This window comes from Erinaceus europaeus, chromosome 7, assembly GCF_950295315.1.
Source record: "Erinaceus europaeus chromosome 7, mEriEur2.1, whole genome shotgun sequence".
Lineage (NCBI taxonomy): Eukaryota > Metazoa > Chordata > Mammalia > Eulipotyphla > Erinaceidae > Erinaceus > Erinaceus europaeus.
Window position 1 is genome coordinate 1,345,864 of NC_080168.1, and position 18,790 is coordinate 1,364,653.

General features: G+C 56.9%; 1 protein-coding gene across 13 annotated transcripts in view; it reads right to left on the reverse strand.

The window, feature by feature from the left end:
* Nucleotides 1-18,790, reverse strand: part of KIF1A (kinesin family member 1A) — a 71,863-nt gene that overhangs the window by 39,842 nt on the left and 13,231 nt on the right. For all 13 annotated transcript variants that reach the window (XM_060193563.1, XM_060193562.1, XM_060193560.1 and 10 more), the window contains exons 2-11: nt 11,912-12,085; nt 11,113-11,189; nt 9,924-10,103; nt 9,226-9,291; nt 8,632-8,810; nt 6,505-6,616; nt 2,120-2,197; nt 1,634-1,699; nt 1,098-1,115; nt 456-531 (exon numbers count right to left, since the gene is read on the reverse strand). In XM_060193563.1, the coding sequence (XP_060049546.1) occupies nt 456-531; nt 1,098-1,115; nt 1,634-1,699; nt 2,120-2,197; nt 6,505-6,616; nt 8,632-8,810; nt 9,226-9,291; nt 9,924-10,103; nt 11,113-11,189; nt 11,912-12,017 (958 nt within the window). In that variant the 5' untranslated portion in view covers nt 12,018-12,085. The remainder of the gene's footprint in view (nt 1-455; nt 532-1,097; nt 1,116-1,633; nt 1,700-2,119; nt 2,198-6,504; nt 6,617-8,631; nt 8,811-9,225; nt 9,292-9,923; nt 10,104-11,112; nt 11,190-11,911; nt 12,086-18,790) is intronic.

Here is an 18,790-nt window from a genome sequence, read left to right on the forward strand (position 1 = left end):
GAACCTCTACCTCAACACCTCAAGGCCAGAGTCACCCCGTGACTCAGTTTACCTGCCCAGGCTGCCACTCCCAGAGGTGGGTGGAGTGAGGGAGGACCCAGCCCAGTTATTTCAGGGAAATAGATCAGTGCTGGGGGCTCAGTGTCTCTCCGTCTTTCTCACAGACTTGGGCAGAAAGGAGTAGGACTGACTCACACAGCTCCCCCAGAGTCCAGCCAGGCCCCCAGAGTCCTGGTCCCATTACACATGGGGAAACTGAGGCCCAGAGAGGAGTGGATCTCGGTGTGGAGGCCACCAGCTGTGTGGTCTGCACCTGGGGCCTCCAGGACCTGGATTCCAGTGGCTGCCCAGCTGCTGCCCACCCAGCCCCGGGCCCGGGAGGGAGGTCCTGTGGGTGGCCGCTCCCTGTCCCGGTGGGGACACGGGGCAGCGTCAAGGGGCCACGGAGCCCTCACCCAGGTTCTCCCGGAGAAGCCAGGTGAGCACAGAATCCCTATAGGGGATGAAGTCCGTCTTCTTTTTCTTTTTGTTCTGGAGGAAGGGACAGCAAAGTCACAACAAGGAAGGGACAGCAAAGTCACAGTGAGGCCACCTGAGGCCCTGGGCCAGCAGCTGGGGAGGAAACTGGTCCTGGGGGGGCGGATTCCCTGGAGTGAGCGCTCCTGACCTCTCCCTCCCTCCTCCCTTCTCCTTCCATTCCTCCTTCCTTCCTCTATCCCTCTCTCCTTTCCCCCTCCCTCCTTTATTCTCCTTCCACCCCTCCTCCCTTCCTCCATCACTCTTTCCTTCTCCCTCCATCCTTCCATCCTTCTTCCCTTCCTCCATCCCTCCTTAACCTTGGCGGCAGCTTCTCTTCTAGCCCCCCCCCCCACACACACACACACACACTGGCCCTGTGGTCCCCCTGTGGTTCCTCTCTTCAGACAACTAGGGGTCATCCCAATATTGGATTCATCCCACGTGGGGATGGGGATGATGGTGCTGATGGTGGGGATGATGGTGGCAGATTATAAAGATCCTCCCTTTCATCCCTGTCTTGAGGAGATGAGACCCTCCCTGGGGATGGCACCCACCCCTGGGCTGAAGGAAAAACCCACCTTGTTGGGTCCTGAGTCCTGAAAGAGAAAGGACAGAACGTGAGGTCCCAGAGGGACATGGGGCTCCGGGGCACAGGGCTGGGCAAGTTAGAAAGGCCTAGATGCATGTTCCCACTGCCACTGGCCTGGGGACCACCTGAATGGTCCTGGCCATCCGTGTCACCTCTTGGTTGCTGGTCTCCCTGGCAGTCACTGCCCTCTCCCAGGACTTCAGAGGAGAGGGGGCCTCTGGACACAGCACTGCAGGAAGTGGTACATGCCTCCTGCAGGCTGACTGCCTGGATCACCTTATGCCAGGGCCGACCACAGCTCTACCCTTCAGGAAGGCCACCAGCAAGCTCACAGGGACCCTCGGAGGGCCTACCTCCACCTTCTAGGACATGGGGTAAAGGCTACTGTATGTCCATCCTAGTGACCCCTATATTTAGGGTCTCCCACAGTTCCTAGCCCTTGGCGTGCTGAGCATTGGAGGGAAGGGCTGGAGGCAGCCCCGGGCACCCCATCCTCCTGTTTCCTGAAGCTGGGGGTCAGCTTACCATTTCAGCCAGAGCAGAGATGACCTTCCCTAATGTGGTCAGCGATTTGTTGATGTTGGCCCCCTCCTGTAAGCAGACAGCCGTGGTCAGGCTGGACATCCTGAGGCAAGGGCCACCCTCTCTGAAGGTGACCCCGGGGCTCCAGCAGGAGCAGGTCAGAGGCCCAGCCAGTTAGGGTCCTGTAGCATCCTGCCCCGGCGGGGCCCTTGACCTCCGAGAAGACAGGATGTCTGGGGACTCAGGACACTGCCCCAGCCAGGGAGCAGTCCCCAGAATGTCACCGGCCAGCTCACAGCCCTCCCCCGACACCCCACATCTGTGTCTCTTGAGGGGAGGGTGCATGGGCATGGATAGGGCTGGGCTTGGCTCTCCGTCCTGAGGACCCCGAGCCAGTGTGCCAGGTGTGGCCCTGAGCCCCCTCCCACACCCCACCTCCATGTCCTCTCACTGTGCCCCCACCCTACTGGCTCACCCTTGGGGCCCTACCTTGAGCCGCGTGCCCTTGGCCCCCGTGGAGTCAGCCCGTTCACTCCCTGCCAGGTCCACCAGGCTGATCTTGCTCACCTGGAAGGGTAGCTGGGTCAGATGAGGGCCCCACTGCCAGGTCACTCAGGGCACCCACCTGTGCTGGGCACCGTCTGGAGGGACCATGGTCAAGTCGGCTACCTGCCAGGTCCCTGACACCATGGGGCTCCTCCCCTGTGCCTATCGTAACCCGTCAGTCTGAGGTCAGATCTCCCCTGCAGAGGCTGCCCAGGCCTCATCCCCACATCTGGCAGTGACCTCGCTGCCCCACATATGTGGGTACCCTACATGGACACCTAGCACCCGGGGGGGGGGCTCCCACCAGCCGTCCATGTCCACACACTGGGTTCATCCTCTGGTGGCATTTGCACCCGTTACAGAGGGCATCCAGTCACTGCCCAGTGGGCACAGGAAGGCCAGCTGTTCCCAGGCCACCCCAAACACCAAGTGGGAGACCCACCCCCACCACTGATGCTCCCACGGCCCAAGGGAGGCTGCCCAGGCTGCCCAGGAAGGCTCAGGCCCGAAACCACCACAGGCAAGACATGGTCAAACAGCTACAAGGCACAGCCAAGGGGACCTCGGGACAGAAGCTGCTAGCAGCCTGGCTAGTCCTGGCTCTGCTCTCCCAGACCCCACAGGCTGGCCCAGGTCCCATCAGCCTGAGGTGACACCGGTGCCATCAGAGGCTGAGTGGCCCTAACTTCCCAGCTCCTCAGGATGCCAGGGCACTGACGATGCCGGGAGGCACTCCAGGAGGAGCCCTGAATGACAACCAGGGATAAGGACACCATCGAAGTTAAGTGGGTGAAGTCAGGGACTCAGGGAAGGAAGCTGCCGGGAGACTGCCTACTGTCCCTTTGGAGTTCAGACTAGATAATGCCAGAGCGAGGGAAAGGCAAGTGGGATGCAGGGGTGGGAAAGTGGGGTGCAGGGGTGGGAAAGTGGGTGCAGGGGTGGGAAAGTGGGGTTCAGGGGTGGGAAAGTGGGTGCAGGGGTGGGAAAGTGGGGTTCAGGGGTGGGAAAGTGGGTTCAGGGGTGGGAAAGTGGGGTGCAGGGGTGGGAAAGTGGGTGCAGGGTGGGAAAGTGGGGTTCAGGGGTGGGAAAGTGGAGTTCAAGGGTGGGAAAGTGGGGTTCAGGAGTGGGAAAGTGGGGTTCAGGGTGGGAAAGTGGGTGCAGGGTGGGAAAGTGGGGTTCAGGGGTGGGAAAGTGGAGTTCAGGGGTGGGAAAGTGGGGTTCAGGAGTGGGAAAGTGGGGTTTAGGGTGGGAAAGTGGGGTTCAGGGTGGGAAAGTGTGGTTCAGGGTGAGAAAGTGGGGTACAGGGGTGGGAAAGTGGGGTTCAGGGGTGGGAAAGTGGGGTGCAGGGGTGGGAAAGTGGGGTGCAGGGGTGGGAAAGTGGGCTTCATGGATTGGGAACGTGGGGTGCAGGTGTGGGAAGTGGGGTTCAGGGGTGTGAAAGTGAGGTGCAGGGGTGGGAAAGTTGGGTGCAGGTGTATTATAATGGGGTTCAGTGTGGGAAAGTGGGGTTCAGGGGTGGGAAAGTGGGGTGCAGGGGTAGGAAAGTGGGTTTCAGGGTGGGAAATTGGTTCAGGTGTGGGAAAGTGGGGTGCAGGGGTGGAAAAGTGGGGTATGGGGTGGGAAAGTGGAGTTCATGGATTGGGAAAGTGGGGTTCAGGTGTGGGAAAGTGGGGTGCAGGGGTGGGAAAGTGGGGTGCAGGGGTGGGAAAGTTGGGTGCAGGTGTGTTATAATGGGGTTCAGGGATGGGAAAGTGGGGTTAAGGTGTGGGAAAGTGGGGTTCAGGTGTTGGTAAGTGGGGTTCAGGTGTGGGAAAGTGGTGTTCAGGTGTGGGAAAGTGGGGTATAGCATTGGGAAAGAGGGGTGGGAGAGTGGGGTTCAGGGGTGGGAAAGTGGGTACAGGGTGGGAGAGTGGGGTGCAGGGGTGGGAAAGTGGGGTATAGCATTGGGAAAGAGGGGTTCAGGGGTGGGAGAGTGGGGTTCAGGGGTGGGAAAGTGGGTACAGGGTGGGAGAGTGGGGTGCAGGGGTGGGAAAGTGGTTGCAGGTGTGGGAAAGTGGGGTGCAGGGGTGGGAGAGTGGGGTGCAGGTGTGGGAAAGTGGGGTGCAGGGGTGGGAGAGTGGGGTGCAGGGGTGGGAGAGTGGGGTGCAGGGGTGGGAAAGTGGGGTGCAGGGGTGGGAGAGTGTGGTGCAGGGGTGGGAAAGTGGGGTGCAGGGGTGGGAAAGTGGGGTGCAGGGGTGGGAAAGTGGGTGCAGGGTGAGAAAGTGGGGTTCAGGGGTGGGAAAGTGGAGTTCAGGGGTGGGAAAGTGGGGTTCAGGTGTGGGATAGTGTGGTTCAGGGGTGGTAAAGTGGGGTTCAGGGGTGGGAAAGTGGGATTTGGGGTGGAAAGTAGGGTTCAGGGGTGGGAAAGAGGGGTTCAGGGTGGGAAAGTGGGATTTGGGGTGGAAAGTAGGGTTCAGGGGTGGGAAAGAGGGGTTCCGGGTGGGAAAGTGGGGTACAGTGGTGGGAAAGTAGGGTTCAGGGTTGCGAAAATGGGGTTCGGGTGTGGGAAAGTGGGGTGAAGGGTGGGAAAGTGGGGTTAAGGGGTGTGAAAATGGGGTGCAGGGGTGGGAAAGTTGGGTGCAGGTGTGTTATAATGGGGTTCAGGGGTGGGAAAGTGGCGTTCACGGTTGTAAAGTGGGGTGCAGGTGTGGGAAAGTGGATGCAGTGGTCGGAAAGTCGGGTTCATGGGTGGGAAAGTGGGGTTCAGGTGTGGGAAAGTGGGGTGCAGGTGTGGGAAAGTGGGTTTCTGGGTGGTAAATTGGTTCAGGTGTGGGAAAGTGGGGTGCAGGGGTGGGAAAGTGGGGTTCAGGTGTGGGAAAGTGGGTTTCAGGTGTGGGAAAGTGGGGTTCACGTGTGGGTAAGTGCGGTGCAAGTGTGGGAAAGTGGGTTGCAGGTGTGGGAAAGTGGTTGCAGGGGTGGGAAAGTGGGGTGCAGGTGTTGGAAGATTGGTGCAGGTGTGGGAAAGTGGGTGCAGGTGTGGGAAAGTGGGGTGCAGGTGTGGGAAAGTGGGGTGCAGGTGTGGGAAAGTGGATGCAGTGGTCGGAAAGTCGGGTTCATGGGTGGGAATGTGGGGTTCAAGGGTGGGAAAGTGGGGTGCAGGTGTGGGAAAGTGGGTTTCTGGGTGGTAAATTGGTTCAGGTGTGGGAAAGTGGGGTGCAGGGGTGGGAAAGTGGGGTTCAGGTGTGGGAAAGTGGGGTTCACGTGTGGGTAAGTGGGGTTCACGTGTGGGTAAGTGCGGTGCAAGTGTGGGAAAGTGGGGTGCAGGTATGGGAAAGTGGGTGCAGGGGTGGGAAAGTGGGGTGCAGGTGTTGGAAGATTGGTGCAGATGTGGGAAAGTGGGTGCAGGTGTGGGAAAGTGGGGTGCAGGGGTGGGAAAGTGGGGTGCAGGTGTGGGAAAGTGGATGCAGTGGTCGGAAAGTCGGGTTCATGGGTGGGAATGTGGGGTGCAGGGGTGGGAAAGTGGGTGCAGGTGTGGGAAAGTGGGTTTCTGGGTGGTAAATTGGTTCAGGTGTGGGAAAGTGAGGTGCAGGGGTGGGAAAGTGGGGTTCAGGTGTGGGAAAGTGGGGTTCAGGTGTGGGAAAGTGGGGTTCACGTGTGGGTAAGTGGGGTTCAGGTGTGGGAAAGTGGTGTTCAGGTGTGGGTAAGTGGGGTATAGCATTGGGAAAGTGGGTTTCAGGAGTGGGAGAGTGGGGTTCAGGGGTGGGAAAGTGGGTACAGGGTGGGAGAGTGGGGTGCAGGGGTGGGAAAGTGGTTGCAGGTGTGGGAAAGTGGGGTGCAGGGGTTGGAGAGTGGGGTTCAGGTGTGGGAAAGTGGGGTTCAGGTGTGGGAAAGTGGGTTCAGGTGTGGGAAAGTGGGTGCAGGGGTGGGAAAGTGGGGTGCAGGGGTGGGAAAGTCCTCTGGGTGTAGGCAGGGCAGCATCTGGAGCACAACTGTATCTTTGTGCTCACAGATAAGGCTCCCTCCTTTCCTGTGGCCAGTGATGGGCCTAGTCACTGCTGTGACAACTTGAATTCAACAGGGACCCCCCATGAGGGCCACCAGGCAGGCCTGGGTGCTTGGTGTGGACCCCAGGGTCTGCCTCCTTCCTTGCACTGTCAATTTCTCCCTCATAGAGAACACAGAGTCCACAGCTCCACCCCAACCCACACCTAGGGGCCTCAGAGACAGAACCTCCCAGTCTGTGTCTCATCCTCAATCTCCCTACTGGCTCTGTGCACCGCCACCACCCCCCAACAACACACACACACACACACACACACACACACACACACACACACACACTCACTCACTTTCTCTGTGGTGATGTCTGTCTCTGCATCATGCCGCTTCTGAGTGAAGATGATGTTGAAGACGGCATGGGAGCGGCTGCTAGTCTCGTTCATGTTGGTGGCTGCCACAGTCCTGGGAACAGAAGCCACATGTGGTGACTTGAGGGTTCTGGGGTATCAGGTCCCTGGGCTGCCTGACCAGCAGGGGAGCCCTGACCAGTCCCAGCTGGCATGAAGGCGTGGTCGAATACCCTGGGACAAGACCACTGCGCCTGCTCCCGAACAGAGGCACAACTTCAGAGCCAGGCTGGGCAGAGTTGGTTTTGGTTTTTTTTGCCTCCAGGGTTACTGCTGGGGCTCAGTGCCTTCACCATGAATCCAAGGCTCCTGGAGGCCATTTTTCCCCCTTTTGTTGCCCTTGTTATTGTAGCCTTGTTGTGGTTAATACTATTATTGCTGATGTTGTTTGTTGTTGGCTAGGACAGAGAGAAATGGAGAGAGGAGGGGAAGACAGAGAGGGGGAAAGAAAGACAGAGACACCTGCAGACCTGCTTCACCGCCTGTGAAGCGACTCCCCTGCAGGTGGGGAGCCGGGGGCTCAAACCAGGATCCTTATGCTGGTCTTTGCGCTTTGCGCCACGTGCGCTTAACCCACTGCGCTACCACTGGGCAAAGATTTTACCCAAGACACAGGGTTATGATCCAAGAAGTTCCTGGAGTGATGGGGGGTGGCAGGGATGGAGCTGCCACAGACTGTGCAGAATGTTCCAGATTTACAATGTCTCTGTGTTAAATCGTTTTTTTGGGGGGGGGATAAAAGGAGATTTTTTTTTTACAAAGTGCAGTTCTAAATAAAAGTTTAAATAAACAAAAACAAAAAAAAAAAGGAAAGAAAAGGTGTTGGGGCCAGGCAGTGGTACAGCTCACATCACAGTGCTCAAGGACCGAGGTTCAAGCCCCTGGTCCCCACCTGCAGGGAGGAAGCTTCAGGAATGGTGAAGTAGGGATGCATGAGTCTCTCTGTCTCTTTCCCTATCTCCCCTCCCCTTTCAGTTTCTCTCTGCCTCTAGTCAATAATAAATGATTCATTTTAATAAAATAAAATCAAAAGTGAATACTGCTATGTTTTGCTCCAATGCTGTGGCCTCTGTCCCAAAACTTAGCCACATCAGCCAACGGAACAGGGTGACCACAGCGGGCAGTGTGGGGGCACCTCCCTCGCCCCACATCCACAGGCCCTGAACACACCAGCTGACGGGGGTGGGGGGAGGCTCCTGGCAGCAGCACACGACACCTGGGCCCTTGTCACTGAAAAAACAGACTCTGGGGAAAACCCTTTTTGTGTTGGGGTGTCCACGGGCTGCAATGGCATGGGGGTGCTGCCACCTGCTGCCTAACAAGTCCTCAGGTGGCATGGCGTGTGGGTGGGGCTAGGAGAGTTAGTCATTAAAAAACGTGTTGGTTTTTTTCTTAATATCAAATCTCCTTGCTGGTTTAGTTTGTAGCAAAAGTGTAGGTGTCAGGAGTCCCAGCAAGCATAGCTCTGCTCAGCTGGGGCTGATGGTGTTGTGCGGGGACTGAACTTGGGACTTTGGAGCCTCAGGCATGAGAGTCTCTTTGCAGAACCATTACGCTGTCTACCTCGCCCCTTGCTAGATTGTGGTGAGAACAGGTCTCGGCTGGAGGGGTCAGCAGGCCTTAGGCAATTCATGGTTTGGAGCCCCAAGTGTGGGGACAGGTGTGCCCCCCACTCACCTCCAAGGTGCATCCCATAGACCCCAGGCGTGCTCCCCACAGCTGCCCCCGCGGCTCCCCACTCAGCCTCGACTCCTAGGACTGTTCTGAGATCAGACACCTCACTCCCGAGAGAGGACTTGGGCTTCGTATCCCAGGGCCACCCCACTTCCTCAGGGAAGTGTCCCCAGACCTTCCATCTTCCCATATGGCTGTTCCTGGGCCTCTGTCCTGGGAACGGGGATGGGAGGGAGGGCTGTCCTCAGTCCCCAGACCACTGTGACGTTGAGGCAGCCTCCACAGCTGGGCATCCACCGGCCCCCAGAGGGCAGCCCTGAAGCCGCTGTGTGGCCCCGCTGAGCCCAGCTCTCCACAGGCTGCTACAGCCGTTCCCAGGGGCGCCACCGTGCACACCTGGCCTTGTTCCCGGAGTCCATGAGGTCCTGGATGTCGTTGTAGGAGGTGACCGCCAGCTTGGACAGATCCTCCACATAGGGGCCCAGCAGAGGATGCTCCCGGACACGCAGGTTCCCCTTGTTCTTGGGGTTTAGGAGGTCCCGCACGCGCTCACAGTAGATCTCCATGTAGCTGACCTGTGGTGGGGGTCCCAGGGGGTGAGGGGTGGAAGCCACCCTCAGGGGCCCCCCAGGATGAAGAAGCAACAGAGGACAGGGGTGAGGCCACCATGTGAGACCCCAAGGTGGGACGCAGGAGGTTTGCCGACCACCATTAGGAAACCCCAAGATGGCAGTGAGGGACCACATCAGCACCACCGGCTGGAGTGCACGGCATCTGCCACCGAGGACCCCTGAGGCGGGGCGGGGGGGCTGGAGGTCACCGCCGGTGACCCCAAGATAGGTTGCTTGGGTCATATCAGGAAGCCCACCCCCCATACCCCCTCGCTGTGATGCTGTAGCTGCCTCACGGGTGGTGGCAGAGGCCCCAGAGGGAAGCCCACCATGTCTCCCGCACCCCCGTGTTCTCCCCCAAAACCGTGGGGACACCCACCTCCACAGAGTAGGACATGTTGTCATTGGTGGTGTCGTTGATCCTGGAGAAGAGGTCCTCGCAGAGCTGTGGGGATGGGGAGAGTCAGAGTAGCCACACACAGCCCTCGGAGCATTCACAGCCCACCTCAGAGACCACCTCACAGCCCACCTCAGGGCCCACCTCATAGCCCACCTCAGGGCCCACCTCACAGCCCACCTCACGGCCCACCTCACGGCCCACCTCACAGCCCACCTCACAGCCCACCTCACAGCCCACCTCAGAGTCCACCTCACAGCCCACCTCACGGCCCACCTCAGAGTCCACCTCACAGCCCACCTCACGGCCCACCTCACAGCCCACCTCACGGCCCACCTCACAGCCCACCTCACAGCCCACCTCAGAGCCACAGCACCTCCTGCTTCACTGGGGGCACTGAACACTGCCCTTCCCCACCACCCTCAGACCTCCCCTGCCCACACTGAGCTATGACTGTTGGGGTCCCAGAGCCCCAAGAGGGAGGCTAGGTGGGGTGCAGGGCCCACCTGCACCTGTGTCCTTCCTGCCCTCCTGATGGCCATGACCTTGACATGCCCACCCTGCCCTTGAGGGTCCTCCCCCAGAGTCCCTCCCCGAGGTTCCTGCTCGGTGGTCATGCAGGCTCCTCCCCGGGGGTTTCTGCTTCGAGCCCCCACCCCGGGTGCCCCCAGCCGCCGTGCCTGCGGGATGATGCCCTGCTGCTCCTTCTCCTGCTTGCCCATCATGGTGTAGGACTTGCCGGCCCCCGTCTGCCCGTAGGCGAAGATGCAGACGTTGTAGCCCTCGAAGGCGTGCTGCAGCATCTCCTCGCCGATGTCGCGGTACACCTGCTTCTGCGACGCATAGTTGATGTCTTCCGGCTAGGGGGCGCGGGGTGGTGGCTGTAGGAGACCCCTCAACCCGGGGCCCACGGCACCCACGCAGAGCAGAGCCACACACACCTGAGCCCCTCGTATCTGAGTCACATCGCACCTGAGCCCGGCACCCGGGGTCCATACACACCTGAGCACCTGCTACACCTGAGCCCGGCACCTGGGGTCCGTACACACCTGAGCACCCGCTACACCTGAGCCCGGCACCCGGGGTCCATACACACCTGAGCACCCGCTACACCTGAGCCCGGCACCCGGGGTCCGTACACACCTGAGCACCCGCTACACCTGAGCCCGGCACCAGGGGTCCGTACACACCTGAGCACCCGCTACACCTGAGTCCGGCACCTGGGGTCCGTACACACCTGAGCACCTGCTACACCTGAGCCCGGCACCCGGGGTCCATACACACCTGAGCATCCGCTACACCTGAGCCTGGCACCCGGGGTCCGTACACACCTGAGCACTGCTGCACCTGAGCCTTAGCACACATGACCCAGCACAGCTGAGGTCATCTGCATACATGAACCCAGTCACACCTGAATCCAGTCACACCTGAGCCCCTTCATGCCTGAGCCCCAGCACACCCACCCAGAGCTGAGTCCCAGGAGCCCCAGGGAAGAGGGTGGATACTGCCAGTGGCCCAGAGCAGGGCAGGGAGGGCAGGAAGGGCAGGGAGGGCTGTAGAGTGTGTCAGGGTCTCCCTGGCATCCCAGGTGGGGTTCAGCTCCAAGCTTCCCGAGTGTGGGGCAGCCAATGATGTGGGGATGCCAGAGTGTCCAACTAGGATGTGACACTGCCCCAGTGACAGCCCTCGGGTGCCCATCAGCTGGGGTCCTGTGCCACAGGTCAGGAAGGTAGGTCTCACAGATGCACACCTGTCCCCTACCCCAGGCCCCTGGCCCCACCAGAAGCCTGCAGACCCAGTGGCCTGCACCCACGGGGGGGACATGAGGCTGAAAGCAGTGGGGGCCCCACCCTGGCCCCCCAGACTTACTGAGGTGTGCGACCAGTAGGAATAGTCAAAGCTGAAGCTTTTGGGGGTCTCCTTGGGCTGTTTGGGATTCACAATGGCTGCGAGAGAAAGAAGGGGGTGTAGGGTGTAAGGGGCTCATGGGGCACTCCCACTCAAGAGGGCCCAGAGCAAAGGGCTGGACTGTCGGACACCTGCTGGCCCAGACCCACCAGCCCCCAGATGGCCAGTTCTGAGCAGACAATCCCTCTCTGCCCTCACTGCTGGGGGCCCTGCTGCCATGGACGCCCCACCCCTGCAGGACTCTCAGGCCAGTTCTGCACAGCCCTACCAGAGGTGTTTCCCGTGGCTCCTCGGGGCCCCAGCGTGCACAACCTCACCCCTGCCTGTGTCCCCCACTTCCCAAGTCTCACTGCTGCTCCCCCATTCACTGCTGCTCCCCCACTCACTGCCGCTCCCCTACTCACTGCAGCTCCCCTACTCACTGCCGCTCCCCTGCTCCCCTACTCACTGCAGCTCCCCTACTCACTGCCACTCCCCTATTCACTGCCGCTCCCCTACTCACTGCTGCTCCCCTACTCACTGCTGCTCCCCTGCTCACTGATGCTCCCCTGCTCACTGCTGCTCCCCTACTCACAGCTGCTCCCCTACTCACTGCCACTCCCCTATTCACTGCCACTCCCCTACTCACTGCTGCTCCCCTACTCACAGCTGCTCCCCTACTCACAGCTGCTCCCCTACTCACTGCTGCTCCCCTACTCACTGCTGCTCCCCTGCTCACTTCTGCTGTTCCCCCACCCACTGCAGATGCTCCTCAACTCACTGGTGGTGCTCCCCGACATCTGGATGATGCACTTGGAGTCGCGGCTCATCTCCCGGGAATTGAAAGGGCGCACACGCACCGCCACCTTCACCGAGGCCCCAGCCATCTCTGCACCTTCCCAGGTCACTCCTGGTGGTGGTGGCAGTGGGGACCCCAGAGGGCTTGAGGGGGCTCCTGAGGAGAAAGGGAGATGAAGGTTAGAGAGGACAGCAGGCTGGACAGGACTGGCCTCAGACCCTCTGCCCCACCATGCTGGCCATAGCACAAGGCCAAGGGGACAGGCAGGTGTGGGCAGGGCCTCACCAGGACCCTGACCACCGAGGGATCCAGGACCAACCCAGGACTGAGTGCCCTGACATCCTGTTTCAGGTGGAGCCCACTGGACACATGTGAGGAAAACTCAGAGCCAGAGTGGGTAACGCCCTCACATCCATCTGCTGGAGTGCCTCTTGGCTGTGGACTGTGTCCCGTCCTGGGGCTGGGGACACACAGAGAAGTAGGTGGCAGGGTCTCAGGGGGCAGGGGAGGGTTGTGTCCTTCTGGAAGGGGACATGGAGACCAGCTGGAAATGGAGCAGACGGTGGCCAAAGGGCACCCCACATCAGTGGCAATGCCCCCGAAGGTGGGGCACAGAGGTGGGCACCCCACATGGCCCCCCACCCCAGCAGCGGGACAGTAATTGTCCAGATCTAAGCATGTGCCCCCCGGGAGCCGGTACAGACCCCAGGCCCTGTCTCTCCCTGCTCCTTGAATGCCCAAAACACTGGCCCCACCCCAGCACCCACGGGAGGTAGGGAACAGAGGCCAGGAGAGTGGCACTTTGTCTGTCTGGAGAGTCCAGGACCAGCTGGGAAGACACAGACAGTCCCCACAGCAGGGTAAGACCCAGTCACTGAATCGGGAAGTTTGGAGGCCGGAAACCAGAAGCCAGTGGAAGGCTGGAGGTCCAGTTCAGTCCCTGTCGAGGACACGACAGAAGGAAAACCCGACATTGAATGAAAGAGATTCTTACAGAAATGATGGGAACAGGGTGGGAAATCCACCATTTGCAAACTCAAACTAGCCCCTGGCATCTGGAGAAGGGGGATCTGGGGGGAGGAGGAGGCCCAGAGAGACCTGACATCAGCACTGTGCGAGAGCTGAAATCCTTACAAACCCACATCACTCAGCCCAGGAGACAGCAGAGTACTGATGCAAAAAGGACTCCTGCCTGAGGCCCCAAGGTCCCAGGTTCAGTCCCTGGCACCACCCTCAGCCAGAGCTGAGCAGGGCTCTGGTGTGTGTCTCTCTCTGTATCTCTTTCTTATATAAAGAAAGAAAGAAGTACGTTTTGCAGTGGTGCACCCAGTTAAGCAGGCATGTTTACGTGTGCAAGAACCTGGGTTTGAGCCCCACCCCCAGCCTGCAGGGAGGAAGCTTCATGAGTGGTAAAGCAGATCTGCAGTTCTCGCTCTCTATCAATTCCCCTCTCAACTTCTGTTGGTCCTATCAAGTATAACAGATGGGGGGGGGGAGGAAAAAGTGGCCACTGGAAACAGTGACACCAAGCCCCTGAGATCAGTCTGGTGGCAATAAAAATAAATAAAAATAAAAAACCTCATTCAAAGCTTCTCACAAACAGAGGCACCCTGACGTCTTCCTCGGGCTGATGCAGCTGCTCTGAGGGCCCAGGGCAGAGAAGCGGCAGTCTGAGTGTTTTGGGAACACCTTTTACTTATGGTAAGCAAAAGGAATTGTAGGGTATGAACATAATTAGCAGACAGCTGACATCAGCCTGATGTCAAGAGCATATGACACAGGCAAACTCCAAAAGGATGTGGGCACAGGAGGTCACTTAACTAGGTGTCCAGCAGAGGTCAGTCTCTTCCAGTCTGCTCGCCACCTGGTGGCCTCTGCCTCCTTCCCGCCCCCATGCCACACAGCAGGACGGTCTTTCCCTCTTGGCCTATTTTGCTGCCAGTTTTATGTGCCTAAATAAATCCTTCTTGTAAGGGCCCAGCGGTAGGGCACCCAGTTAAGCATACATATTACCAAGCGCAAGGACCCAGGTTCGAGCCCCTGCTCCCCACCTGTAGGGGGGTCCACTTCACAAGTGGTCTGCAGGCATCTCTCTGTCTCTCCTCTCCACTTCCCCATCCTCTCTCAATTTCTCTCTTTCCTATCTAATAAAAAAAATAATAATAAGGGAAAAAAAGGCCACTAGGAGCAGTGGATTCATAGTGCTGGCACTGAGCCCCAGCAACTGGAGGCAAAAATAAATAAACAAGCCCAAGTTGCAATAAACCTCCTGCTTGATAAACCCCACAACAAGCCCCCAGAATTGTATTAAATTATTCTATGAGTGGATGCAGGAAGCCCCAGCACTCTGAGAGAGAGAAAGATAGATAGATAGATAGATAGATAGATAGATAGATAGATAGATGAGAGAGAGAGAGGGAATATGCAAGCCCTGGGCGCCTGGGTTAAATCACCTCAGGAAGTCACAGTCCTCAAGAAGGCATCATACCAGGACAGATGGACGGCAGGACACAGAGCCCAGAAGTTAGCCCTGCCCTTCAGACGGCTCTCTGGCCTTTGAGCGGGAACCCCCAAATGCTGACAAGGGGAACAGCCCAGACTGAAGAGAACATTTGTGAAGGCAGCCACTCGATTCAGTGCTGTAAAATATTCAGCCCCCCCCCCCAAACTTGAGTGCTCAGTGTGAAGACTGGGGGAGGGGGCTGAGAATCAGAAAGCGAGGGGACAGCCCCCCAACCCCCCAGTGACACAGAAGCCCTGGCATCACCAGAAGGAAGGGTGCACAGAGCCTGCCCCAGGGGGGGAGGAGGGGCTGCAGACTGACAGGGTGGGCAGCAGCAGGTGGGTGCTGGGGTGGTGTTGGTGTTGGGATGGGGGGGATGGCGCTTTGAGGAGCAGTGCTGGATTCCACCCAGAATGTTCAGCAGAAGGTCTTGAAGGCCCATAGGCCCCGCCCAGGCATGGGGACCAGAGTTCAGGACCCAGGGAAGAAAGTCTGAGGGCCAGCTTGAGATGACAGTCTGGGGGGGGGGGGGCACCAGGTCTGGGGGCCAGGGTTCCCCACATAGCATCCTCTGATGAAAGAGGGTGACCCCAAAGCCTGGAGGGATCCCACAGGACCCCTCCCCGTGTGGACGGGCAACAGCACAAGCAGAGAGAGAGAATATGGCCCAGCCCGCGTGGGCAGATCACATGAAGGCTGGAGAAGCCACGTCTGCTGTTGGGCCTCCAGGCTCAATTCTGGGCACCCCTGCCCTGTCAGGGTGAGGCTCTGCTCATGCCCATCAAAAACAAACAAACAAATAAATAAATAAACTTTTTAAAAAGGCCAGCCAGGGGCCTGGAGGTGGTGCACCTGGTTAAGTGCTCACGTTACCATAAGCAAGGAGCTGGTTTCGAGGCCCCGCTCCTCACCTGCAGGAGGCAGTGAAGCAGGGTTGCAAGTGCCTCCCTGTCTCTCTTCTTCTCTATCTCTTCCTCCCCTCTCAATGTCTCTCTGTCCTGTGCAATAAAATAGAAAGGAAAGAAAAAAGAAAAAATGCCTGCCTAGAATGGTGAGTTCACAGTGCTGGCACTGAGCCCCAGCAATAGCCCTGGTGGCAATAGAAATAATAATAACAATATCACCACTGTGTCCAAAAGTATCACCTCTCCAGAGCCCCCACCCCACTAGGAAAGACAGACACAGGCTGGGGGTGTGGATCCACCTGCCAACACCCAGGTCCAGAGGAGAAGCAACTACAGAAGCCAGAACTTCCACCTTCTGCTCTCCATAAAGAATTTTGGTCCATCCTCCCAGAAGGATAAAAAATAGGGAACCTGGGGCCTGGGTAGTTGGCGCACCTGGTTGAGTGCACACATTACAGGGCACAAAGACCCAGGTTTGAGCCCCCAGTCCCCACCTGCAGGGGGAAAACTTTGCAAGTGGTGAAGCAGGGCTGCAGGTGTCTCTGTCTCTCTCCCTCTCTCCTCCTCCCCCCCTCTCGATTTCTGACTGTCTCTATCCAACAAATAAAGATAATTTTTAAAAATTCAAAAAAAAAAACGGGAGTCAGGCGGTAGCGCAGCGGGTTAAGTGCATATGGTGCAAAGTGCAAGGACTGGCATAAGGGTCCTGGTTCGAGCCCCCAGCTCCCCACCTGCAGGGGAGTCGCTTCACAGGCGGTGAAGCAGGTCTGCAGGTGTCTGTCTTTCTCTCCCCCTCTCTGTCTTCCCCTCCTCTCTCCATTTCTCTCTGTCCTATCCAACAACAACAGCATCAGTAACAACAACAATAACTACAACAACAATAAAAAACAACAAGGGCAACAAAAGGGAAAATAAGTAAACAAATATAAAAAAATTTTTTTAAAGAATAGGGAAGCTTCCAATGGAGGGGATGGGACACAGAACTCTGGTGGTGGGGACTGTGTAGGATTGTACCCCTGCTGCCTTACAGTCTTGTTATTCATTATTAAATCACTAATAACAGTTAAATAATAATAACAATGAAGAAAAGAAAATTGGGGGGGGGCTAGGGAGACAGCATAATGTTATGCAGGAAGTCCTTCATGCCTGCGGCTCTGAGGTTCCTGGTTCAATCCCCAGCATCACCATCAGCTGAGCATGGCTCTGGTGTCTTTTTCTCCCCCTATCCCTCCCATCTCTCTCTCTTTCTGTATCTCTCATTAAAATGAAACAAAGTGTGAAATATTTTTTAATAAAAGAGATATTTTTTAAGTGAGCACAGACTGCGAATCCTCTGCTGAGTCTGTGTGGGGACCGCAGCAACGGAGCCGCTCCACAGCCACGGGGGGGGGGGGGGGGACGGGACCGTGTGTCCTCAGACCCGGGCATCCAGCTGCCTGACTCCAGCTCTGCTCTGTCCACCTGGGGTTTGCACCCCCCACCCCACGTCTGGCAAAGAAAACACTCGTCCTCCCTGGAAACAGCTTCCTCCCAGGGGCCCAGCCAGTCCCCAGGGATGTGACATTCTCCCAAACGCGGGCCAGCTATTAGAAGCAAAGATAAAGACAAGAGGGGGGCCTGGCAGTAGTGCAGTGGGTTAAGCGCATGTAGCATGTAAGGATCCTGGTTCAAGCCCCCAGCTCCCCACCTGCAGGGGAGTCGCTTCACAGGCGGTGAAGCAGGTCTGCAGGTGTCTGTCTTTCTCTCCCTCTCTCTGTTTTCCCCTCCTCTCTCCATTTCTCTCTGTCCTATCCAACAACAACATCAGCAACAATTATAGTAACAATGGGAAAATGAAAGGAAAAAATAAAAAAGGCCCCCAGGAGCAGTGAATTCATAGTGCAGACACCAAGCCCCGGCAATAACCCTGGAGGCAAAAAAAAGACAACAGGGCGATACCACTTCACTCCCTGAGAATATCACACATCAGAAAGGACAGTAACAACAAATGCTGGAGGTTGTGGGGACAAAGGAACACCCCTGCACTGCTGGTGGGAATGTCATTGGGTCCAACCTCTGTGGAGAGCAGTCTGGAGAACTCTCAGAAGGCCGGAAGTGGACCTGCCCTTAGACCCTGCAATTCCTCTCCTGGGGATAGATCCTAAGGAATCAGACACAACCATCCAAAAAGATCTGTGTACACATATGTTCTTAGCACAATTTGTAATAGCCAAAAGCTGGAAGCAACCCAGGTGTCCAATAACAGATGAGTGGCTGAGCAAGTTGTGGTCTATATACACAATGGAATAGTACTCAGCTATTAAAAATGGTGACTTCACCGTTTTCAGCCGATCTTGGATGGACCTTGAAAAATTCATGTTGAGTGAAATAAGTCAGAAACAGAAGGATGAATATGGGATGATCTCACTCACAGGCCGAAGTTGAAAAACAAGATCAGAAGAGAAAACACAAGTAGAACCTGAACTGGAATTGGCGTATTGCACCAAAGTAAAAGACTCTGGGGTGGGTGTGTGTGTGGGGGGAGAATACAGGTCCAAAATGGATGACAGAGGACCTAGTGGGGATTGTATTATTATGTGGAAAACTGAGAAATATTATGTACAAACTATTGTACTTACTGTTGAATGTAAAACATTAATCCCCCAATAAAGAAATTTAAAGAAAGAAAGAAAGAAAGAAAGAAAGAAAGAAAGAAAGAAAGAAAGAAAGAAAGAAAGGATGAAATAAAGAAAGGCCAGTAACAAAAAATGCTGGAGAGGGTGTGGGGACCAAGGACCCTCCTCACTGCTGGTGGGAATGTCGGTGGGTCCAGCCCCACCAGCAGGGCAGGGGGTTCCTTTACCCCTATGACGCCTCCAGCATTGTTGCTACTGTCCTTTCTGATGTGTGACATTCTCGTAGGGTTGAAGTGGTATCTTGCTAGTCTATCTATCTATCTTTCTTTATTTGATAGGTGTCTGCGTGTTTCTCTCTGTCTCTCTCAACATCATTTCATTTTTAAAAAGTTTTTGTTTATTTATTATTGGATAGAGACAGAGAAAAATTGAGAGAGGAGGGGGAGATGGGGGGGAGACAGAGAGACACATGCAGCCCTGCTTCACCACTGCTGGTGGGAATGTCAGTGGTCCAGCCCCTGTGCAGAGCAGTCTGGAGACTCTCAGAAGGCCAGAAGTGGACCTGCCCTGTGACCCTGAAATTCCTCTCCTGGGGACAGAGCCTAAGGAACCCAACACACCCATCCAGAGAGATCTGTGTGTGCCTGTATTCACAGCAGCACAATGTGTAACAGCCACAACCTGGAAGCAACCCAGGTGTCCAATAACAGATGACTGACTGAGAAAGTTGTGGCATATATACACAATGGAATACTACTCAGCTATAAAGAATGATGAGTTCACCTTCTTCACCTCATCCTGCATGGAGTTTGAAGGAATCTTGTGAAGTGAGATCAGT